The 10,630-nt window shown below is 35.9% G+C and overlaps 1 protein-coding gene across 1 annotated transcript; it reads right to left on the reverse strand.

Annotated features, from left to right (window-relative positions):
- Nucleotides 1-4,238: 4,238 nt before the first annotated feature.
- On the reverse strand, nt 4,239-5,514 carry LOC130974835 (uncharacterized). Its single transcript, XM_057899680.1, has 6 exons — nt 5,336-5,514; nt 5,011-5,203; nt 4,804-4,947; nt 4,637-4,715; nt 4,466-4,594; nt 4,239-4,378 (listed from the first exon to the last, which is right to left on the reverse strand). The coding sequence occupies exons 1-6, from the start codon at nt 5,512-5,514 to the stop codon at nt 4,239-4,241; spliced, it is 864 nt and encodes a 287-aa protein (XP_057755663.1).
- Nucleotides 5,515-10,630: the final 5,116 nt, after the last annotated feature.

Consider the following 10,630-nt stretch of genomic DNA (forward strand, 5'->3'; position numbering starts at 1 on the left):
ATGAGTGTCACGGATCATCACATTCATCAAAGTGTTGTACAACGTATATCTTGGAATAAGAATAAAAGAGAATTGAATAGAAAGTAATAATAATTGTATTGAAACTTTGAGGTACAGCAGAGCTCCACACCCTTAATCTATGGTGTGCAGAAACTCCACCGTTGAAAATACATAAGTGAAAGGTTCAGGCATGGCCGAATGGCCAGCCCCCTGAGTGATCAAGAGACCGAATAATCAAAGGCTAAACAGTCAAAAGATTAAACTGTCAAAAGATGTCTAATACAATAGTAAATCATCCTATTTATACTAGACTAGCTACTAGGGTTTACATGAGTAAGTAATTGATGCATAAATCCACTTCCGGGGCCCACTTGGTGTATGCTTGGGCTGAGCTTGATCTATCCACGAGCTGAGGCTTTTCTTGGAGTTAAACTCCAAGTTATAACATGTTTTGGGCGTTCAACTCCGGATCATGACGTGTTTCTGGCGTTTAACTCCAGACAGCAGCATGTACTTGGCATTCAACGCCAAGTTACGTCATTAATTCCCGAATAAAGTATAGACTATTATATATTGATGGAAAGCTCTGGATGTCTACTTTCCAACGCTATTGAGAGCGCGCCATTTGGAGTTCTGTAGCTCCATAAAATCCCTTTTGAGTGCAGGGAGGTCAGATTCTAACAGCATCAGCAGTCCTTTTGTCAGCCTTTTTCAAAGTTTTGCTCAAGTCCCTCAATTTCAGCCAGAAATTACCTGAAATCACAGAAAAACACACAAACTCATAGTAAAGTCCAGAAATGTGAATTTAACATAAAAACTAATGAAAACATCCCTAAAAGTAGCTTGAACTTACTAAAAACTACCTAAAAACAATGCCAAAAAGCGTATAAATTATCCGCTCATCAATGCCCTACATACAGCTTGCCATGGAAAGGAGTAAGAAGGATTGGATGAAAGCAATAGGAAAGCAGAGATTCAATAGGGACAAGCATCTCCATACGCTTATCTGAAATTCCCACCATTAATTTACATAAGTATTTCTATCCTATTTTATTTATCTTTTAATTATCTAATCCAATCACATTTGAATCAGCCTGACTGAGATCTACAAGATGACCATAGATTGCTTCATACCAACAATCTCCGTAGGATCGACCCTTACTTACGTAAGGTATTACTTGGATGACCCAGTGCACTTGCTGGTTAGTTGTGCGGAGTTGTGACTAAGTGTAATTCACGTGTGAGAGCTACCAAACTATTGGAGCCATTATTGATGATCACAATTCCACGCACCAAGTTCCCAGAGGAAATGACCATGATCAACTTGAAGACGGGTGTCAAAACAAAGTATGGGATCCCGGATTACTAGAAGAGGATCAACTTTGGGAGCTCATATTTTGTGCAGAACTCCATCAAAGCTTGGAGACATTTATTTTGAATGATGGAGCTTATTGAAAGTCCAAGCATTGGTGGATGTTCAAGGATGGATTCAAGCACAAGCCACCTTGATGAAGAGCTCCCCATAAGTTCAACTTAAGGACAATAAACAAAAGTGCTAAGTGGGAGGCCCCCCACCATGGTAACATCTTTTTATTTTTTCTTTCTGTAAATATTGGTAAAGATTAGTTTAGTTTCATGTTTTGTTTAGTTAGTTGAGTTTATTTGGGAGTCCAGTAGGTTAAATAAGGTTTTATGGTGTTTTGGTAGCTGTTTGGAGGTTTGGAATGCTTGGTTTGGTGCATGAACATAGAAAAATTTTGAAAAACAGAGCACCATACCATGCGTACGCGTCACGCACACGTATGCGTGACCCCAAGCTTTTCAACCATCCACGCGTATGCCTCGCCTACGCGTACGCATGGATACAAAATTTTCACCTCCCATACAAATTCCCGAGAGTTGTGCGAGTTTTGGGCTGGAATTGTGCGTTTAGCACAAAATCTACCCACGCGAACGTGTTGCCTCTCTGAATAACCCATCACGCATACGCGTGACCCACGCATACACATTGCTCCCATTTTAACTATCCACGCTTACGCGTCACTCTACGCATACGCGTGGACTGCCTTCCTTCACCCACCTCCATTTCTTCTATTCTTTCCATTTCTCTCATTCTTCTTTCTTCTCTCCTTTTTCTTTCCACCCTTCAACCATCATCCAATACTACCAATCACCATCTAACACCATTTCTTTAGTTAGTTAATTAGTTAGTTGTTTAGTTAGTTTGATTTATGTTTGTTTTTCTATTTTTCGTAATAAGTGTTGGATTACTAATTTTGTTGATAATTATTGCTGCCTATTATTAATTGAATACTATTCTAGCATAATTGTTTTGATATTCATTGTTGGACTCCTTTGTTGAGATTGTATTTTAATTACTTAGTTTTGAGTTTTTCATGTTTAACATTTGTGCATACCAAGTACTTGTACATTGCCTTCAAGCATCTTAACTCTTTTGAATTGCATGTTTTGGCCATCATGCAGTCATCATCCATTATTAGGAAATTGTACATTATCAATGCATTTTTTGTTAGGTGATGCTTGTTTATGATTTGCCCTTATTCACATCACCTATTTCATGTATTGAGATTTTGAAATTGTGAAATTGGATCGAAAGCTTACCTAGTAACATATTTTTGAGCTTTCTAAGGCTTTGTGGACCATACTTGCTATGTGATTGATTTTCACTTCTATCTTCTTTTTCCTAAGCTCCATAGCACCGTGTGTTCCACCTCTATGTCACTTAGGTGTTGCAAACAAACTTCAATATGTGTTATTGTTTGATGTGTAAGTTCTATATTTCATTTGGTTCACTAAGTTTACTTACACATCAATCAATGTCCATCCATTATCCAATTCACAATTGCTTGATAATTGCTTGAATGCTTTCATGCCTCGTCACTACTTGTTTGTATCTTAACTTACAAGTCTTTTGAAGTATTTCAAGTAGAATAGGATGAGTGAACTCTATACTTCTTTTGTGTAATTGTGACATAGCTTTTTATGCTAGTGTGTGTGTGTTCTAAATCGTGCACAATCTAGTGATTATTACCCCATTCCAACAATTTATGCTTCCTTGCTTTTGCATTCTCTCATCTTACGATGTTATTTTCTATTTTTCATGAATGATGCACTATAAGCAAAAAATAGAAGCGGAAAAAAGAACATGCAGCAACCGGTTAATCCACCAGGTGAAGGTGGCAACTAGAAAGTCACTGTACCCCCTTGCTCATCTTTGAACGCATCGAGGACGGTGCAAACTTTTAAGTGTGGGGAGGTCGTCCGACCGATCGGCGCTTTTGGGTGACAAATTTCTAATCTCAGCACTTTTGCATTTCATTTTTAGGTCTTTTAGGACTTTTAATTACATTTTCTTAGTTTGCATATGTAATAATAATAAGCTTAGTCAAAATCATGATATTTTCCAAAGAATTTATCTATAGGGCACCCCAATTGATTTGAAAAAAAAAATTTAGAACTTGCTTGAACTATACATTGTGGAACATGTTTTGAGCTAAGAACACAAGCATGTGAGTTTTGAGCCTAATTGTGTGGTTATATTGTATAACCACTTATTTTCAATCTTGTGTGTATTATTCTCTTTCTATGATTGTAATCTTTGATTTGTTTGATTCTATATATCCATTATTTTGTGTATACATGCACTTGTATGATTGAGGCCATCGTATCAAATAGCCCACTTACCCAAATAGGCTACCTTTTATCTTCCATTGTTAGCCAACTTTGAGCCTATGCTAAACCCATTTGCTCTTAATTTTAGTACATTCCAAGCCTTAAAGCGAAAAACAATAAATGTACCTTGTTTGGATCGTTGATTAGTTTAGGCTAGTGAGAGTGTCAAGGTTGTCAAACTCACGAGTTTAGGTAAACTCGTGGAGCTGACCTAGACTCGACTCATAGACTCGACTCGTAGACTCGTACGAGTTTACCTGTTATACATTTTTTATAAAAAAATATATATATCATGTATAATATATATATTTACTCAGATATAGACATTCAAACTTACAATTTCAACATCAAAACACATAATAAATTAACATAATACTACAATTACAAGTTACAACAAGTACTCTGGATCACACATTTAAATCCTTCACAAGTATCTATCTAGTTCAACATAAAACACACAATTACACAATCAAAGGTTCATAAGACACAACCAAAACACAAAAAAAAAAAAACAACAAAGCAACAATTAAATGTTCTAATAAACTCTAAAACTCAAATCCTCCAATATCTTCATCTTTCATGGTATCAACATCATCATCTTCACCATCTTCATCAGAAACATCATTTCTTTCAAGCTCAGGTTCAACACGGCCAACAAAATCATCATCATCATTCACATGTTCATCTTATTCCTCTATTAAATTTTGTTGTGGATCCCCAATAAACTCATTCTCACCTCCCTCACCCATGTTGAATTCATTATTGTTCATACCTGGAATAGCAAATTCATTGCTATTTGGATCATCATTAGTATTGTCATTCGTTGGCAAGTGAGAATGCTCAACACTTTTAGCAATATTTTCATTAGCATCCTCAGTTATCCACTCATCATCAGAATGCACTGCATCAAATTCAAGTTATGGAGTTTTTCTAATTTGCTTGCCCTTTAACTTCAAATTATACATCACATACACTAAAACATTCATTTTTTTATGCAACCGATTTCTTCTCTTTGTATGAACCTACAAACATATAGTGCCAATAGTTAATAAATATACAAAAATTAAAATTAAAATAAATAATGAATAGTTCTAAGGATTAAGGAATCACCATTTCAAATGCACTCCAATTACGCTCACAACCAGATGAACTACAAGTTAAGCTTAGAACTCGGATAGCAAACTTCTTTAGTTCTGGACAACTATCTCCATAGAAGTCCCACCATTCAGCAGGTAGCATGGTCTTCCTACTACTCTTTGCAGTTTCATTACCAAAGAAGCCTCTAGCTTAATGAAAGTCAGGAAGTTGTAGACCAACCTTTTTCCTTTCTTCCTGGTTAGGAACCAGTTTTTTCAAACAACTATATAGACCAATCTTAATGTCAGCATCATCAACCATGAAATTTGGTTCATAGTGATAATGAGGATTAAGATAATACGCAGCTGCATGCAATGGTCTATGCAGTTGGCTTTCCCACCTTCCATCAATAATTTTCCATATAGGTTCATAACTAAAAATAATAATGCAAATGAATAAAAATAAGAAAATTAAATAAATAACTGAATATAATAAGAAAACATGGTAACATGATACATTGATAATCAAATATTAAAGCTTTCAATTAGTCAAGACTCAAGATTACCTCTTTTTAACACAACCAAAGTTAGTCTTGATTGTTTCTTTAGATTTTCTCATGCCTTCAAAGATGAAACCCATGGCTGGTTTTTCATCTGAATCAACCAAGCGAAGGACTGTAATAAGAGGAGCAGCAGCCTTGAGGCATATGACAATATTCTTCCATAGCCTACTATCCAAGGCCATGTTTGGACTTTTATTCCTTCAGGCGTTGATGCAACCTTAGTTGTCTTCCAATCAGCAAAAGTAAACATAGTCATCAACGGTCCTTTATTATCATAAAGACATGTGAGAGTCAAATAGGCAGTGGCGAATCTTGTGGCACCTGGCCGAACCAAGTCCTTTCCCTTTGTAAAATTCCTCAACATGCTAATGAGCATACTCCGGGAGTAGAAAAAAGTGGTGATCTTTCTTCCCTTTTTTATAGTTATTTCATGCACCTTTAGCATCTTTTCAAAATCCTCCAATATCAAATCTATGCAGTGTGCAGCACATGGTGTCCAGTACAAACTTTTTCTAGTCTCCATCATTCTTTCTCCAGCAGCCTTATAATTAGCAGCATTATCTGTAACAATTTGGACTACATTCTCTTCACCAACAAATTCTACAGCATCTTCTAGCATTTTGACAACATTATCTGTTGTTTTTGAGATGTTAGAAGTGTCCAATGAATAAAGGAAAACTATTCTTTTAGGGCTGTTCACCAAGAAATTACAAATACTACGCCTTTTTTTATCAGTCCATCCATCCGACATGATTGAACAACCAGTTCTCTTCCACTCTGCCTTAAACTCGGTAAGCATTTCATCAACATTGTTCACTGCTTTCTTTAATTGGGTTTCTCTTAACTCATGGTAAGAAGGGGGTTTGTAGCCAATTCCATATCTCCCAACCATCTCAAAAAACTTTAAAAACTCGGGATTTTTAATAACATTGAAAGGAATAACACTTGTATAAAAAAATATGGCACATTGTTGATCTTATTGTTCTTTTAGATTCTTCTTCTTCATTTGATTTATTGTCGATTGAACTTGAGCCCCTTTTCCTTTTGTGACAAAGATGCGAATATCTTTCCCCTTTTGTTGAGAATTGTCCTTCTCCTTTTCTGTTTGTTCAGGATAATCCTCATCATCACCGAATCTTCTCTTCTTCAATGATGCTTCTTTAGCCTCCACACAGACTTTTAACATCACAACCTTAACATCTTCAGGTACTGAAGCACAAGGCTCTGAATCCTCTTTAGTACTGGCAAGATGATGCTTGAATCTATAAATCCCACTGCTTATAGTCTTTGAACAATAATTACACTTCACTTTTTTACCATTTCCTTGAACATCAATCCCATGTTTCCATCCTATATCACTTCTATTTCCAGTTGCATTTTTCTTCCTCGAAACAGCAGGTGTAGGTCTAGGAATACTAGGAAGCGAAGACCCTGTCCCTGAACCAATATTCTCAGACATTTTGTATTTTTATCCCTAAAAATCAACAACCCAGATAACAAATTCAGATTCAGATTATCCACTAACTAAATTCAGATTCAAATTATCCACTAACAAATTCAGATTTAGATTATCCACTAACTAAATTCAGATTCAAATTATCCACTAACAAATTCAGATTCTGATTATCCACTAAACTAAATTCATATTCAAATTATCCACTAACAAATTCAGATTTAGATTATCCACTAAACTAAATTCAGATTCAAATTATCCACTAACAAATTCAGATTCACATTATCCACTAACTAAATTCATATTCAAATTATCCACTAACAAATTCAGATTTAGATTATCCACTAAACTAAATTCAGATTCAAATTATCCACTAACAAATTCAGATTCACATTATCCACTAACTAAATTCAGATTCAAATTATCCACTAACAAATTTAGATTCAGATTATCCACTAACTAAATCAATAACTAACACTAACTAAACTAACACAGTAACACTAACATTTCAGACTTCAGACAACCAGTAAACCATGAAACATGAAGCAGCATCAGTAACAGCTTAAAGTTTGAACCAGACAACCAGTAAACCACAGTACCACACATTTTAACCATGAAGTATGAAGCAACATCAATTTACCAACTTATTAAAGCATGAAGCAGCATTAGTTTGATTTTTTTTTTCAACATATCAAATGCAGATCAGGGTAGAACCAAAATTGCAGAATTGATACCAAAATTGTTATTTGTTAATATTTGAATTTGTTGAAAAAAAATTACCTCGGAGATCGACAGAATTGACGCAGATCGACAGTGAAGAACAACTGAACAAGGACGACGAACAAGGGAGGGGAGGCAAACGCAGTGAAGCAGAACACGGAGGAGTGCGACGGCCGACGACTGTAGAACAAGGGCGGAGAACCTTCAGTGCGTGGTGGACTGGTGGTGGTCTCTGCGACTCTGCATGGTGGTGAACTCAGTCGACGAAGAACCTTCACTACGTGGTGGTGGGCTCTGCGACTCTGCGTGGCCTCTGCGTGGTGGTGGGGTGGTGTCGATGAGGAACTTTCACTGCGTGGTGATGGCTTGGTGGGCTTTGCATGGGATCCGTCCGGTGACTAGGCAAGGGATGAGGGATCCATCCGGCGTCCGGCCTCTGCGTGGCGTCCCGCGTCCGGCCTCTGATAGATGGCGGTGATTCAGCGACGTTGGAGAAGAAGAAGAGAGTAAGCAGTGAGGCCGTGAGGGCTTGGTGGAGTCACTGGAGTGGAAGGGTGACGTTAGGATTTTTGCCAGTAAAGAATTTCATAAAAATAGTCGCGTTGTAGATATAGTCTCTAAACCGACAAAAATCCCTTCGTACAAACGTTTTGGTTGTCACAAGTAACAAACCCCTAAATAAATTGATAACCGAAGTATTTAAACCTCGGGTCGTCTTCTCAAGGAATTGCAGGGAGGTATGTTCTCATTATTGGTTATGGATTTGTAATTTGGGGTTTTGGAAGTAAGGTGAGAATATATTATATGACAAGTAAAATAAAATAATAATAGCTGTAAAATAAACCTTTGGCAAGGTATAAGAACTGGAGGTCCTTTCCTAGTTATCCTTATCAATTGTGATGAGAATTGGATTTTTCTCCCATTTTGTTAACCTCTAACTATGAAGGTAAGTTAAGTGGATGAATTCCAATTTTCAATCAATAATGAGTTTGATAACTCTAGAGTCACCAATTATTTAACCAAAGCCAAAAGGAAAGAAAATTGAAACTGCTGGAATAAAAATGCCTTCAGATGGGAAGCAATAATTATGTAAATAAAAGAAAGTAATATTAAACTGAAATACCTCAAATTATAATAAATAGAACATTCAAATCTTAACATGAAAAGTTCATAAGCCAATTGGGCAACATAAATCAAATACAAATAAAAGTATTAGAGTAAATAAAACTAAAAGAGAAACATAAATAGGAACATTGAACCTGGATCGAGAGTCACTCTTAAAAACTAAGAGAAGTCCTAAATCCTAATCCTAAGAGAGAGGAGAGAACCTCTCTCTCTAAAAACTACATCTAAAACATGAAAAGTGAATTATGAGTGCCTCCTATGAATGGATGCATTCCTTTATAGCCTTTAATCTGTATTTTCTGGGCCGCAAACTGGTCAGAAACAGTCCAGAATTCGCTGGTTTCGAATTTGGCCACGCTGGATTTTCGTCATTACGACGCGGCCGCATGGATCACGTGGTCGCGTCGCCTAGCGTCAAGGAAACTATATCATATTATATATCAAATCGAAGCCCCGGACGTTAGCTTTTTAACGCAACTAGAACCGCATCGTTTGGGCCTCTATAGCTAAAGTTATAGCCGTTTGAGTGCAGAGAGGTCAGGCTGGACAGCTTAGCAATTTCTCCAACTTCTTGCATTCCTTCCTCTTTTGCATGCTTTCTTCCCATCCTCTGAGCCATTCATGCCCTATAATCTCTGAAAACACTTAACACACATATCAAGGCATCTAATGGTAATAAGAGAGGATTAATAATAAGCAAATATAAGATCAAAGAAGCATGTTTTCAATCAAAACACATAATTAGGAAGGAAATATAAAACCATGCAAATAGTATGAATAAGTGGGTAAAGAGTTAATAAAAACCACTCAATTGAGTACAAGATAAACCATAAAATAGTGGTTTATCAACCTCCCCACACTTAAACATTAGCATGTCCTCATGCTAAGCTCAAGAGAGACTATAAAGATGAAGAGGAATGGTAGAATGTATGAAATGCAACCTATCTATATGAATGCAACTACATGCAAAAAAATGTTTCTACCTACTTGGTTAAAAGTAAATAAGCTCTTCAAGACAAACATAAACCAGATTTCACTAATTCAAATCATATAATAAAAAGCAAGTAAACTTGTAAGAAGACAGCTCATGAAAGCAGGGAACATAGAATCAAGCATTGAACCCTCACTGGTAGTGTGTATCACTCTAATCTCTCAAGTGTATAGGGTTATTCACTCTACTCTTCTCTAGTCATGCTTTCTAAACCTTGTTCTTCATCTAACCAATCAACAATATTTAATATACCAATGCAAACGTCATGAGGTCTTTTTCAAGGTTGTAATAGGGCTAAGGTAAGGGTAAAGGTATATATATGGCTAAGTGAGCTTTATAAATTGAATCTTTAATTAACCTAAACTCTCACCTAATATACATATACTCTATATACTTTTAAATTCATGCCTAGCTACCCATAATTCCCACTTTTGTATAATTCCCATACTCATGTATCAACTTTTTCTTTTTAATTTATTACATGTGCATTGATTTTTTTCATTAACTTAACATTGGGGTAATTTTGTCCCCTTTATTTATTTATTTATATTATATATATATATATATATATATTTTATAGAGAAATAAGCATAACTTATCAATGCACATGGATTTTCTATTATTTTTCTATTTTGTTTTTTCATGAGTAGGTTCCCAAATTCCTAATATTCAAATAAATTAGAAACATGTTACATTCCCTTATTAACCCATGTTCCCAAAATTTCCCCACACTTATTTGCTACACAATCTCTATCTTAAGCTAACCAAAGATTCAATTGGGATAATTAATTTGTTTTTCGCTTAAGGCTAGTGATGTGGTTATAGAACAGAAGGGGATTAAAAGCTCAAGGGGCTAACAAAGGTGATGTAAAAGGTAGGCTTATTTGGGGTAAGTGAGTTGATAATCAAATATGGCCTCAATCATACGCAAGCATGTAAATACACTAAACAAAGGACATATAGACTGGAACAAAATACAGATTACAATCATGGAGAAGGAAACACACAG

Source organism: Arachis stenosperma, chromosome 4 (assembly GCF_014773155.1).
Source record: "Arachis stenosperma cultivar V10309 chromosome 4, arast.V10309.gnm1.PFL2, whole genome shotgun sequence".
Classification (NCBI taxonomy): domain Eukaryota; kingdom Viridiplantae; phylum Streptophyta; class Magnoliopsida; order Fabales; family Fabaceae; genus Arachis; species Arachis stenosperma.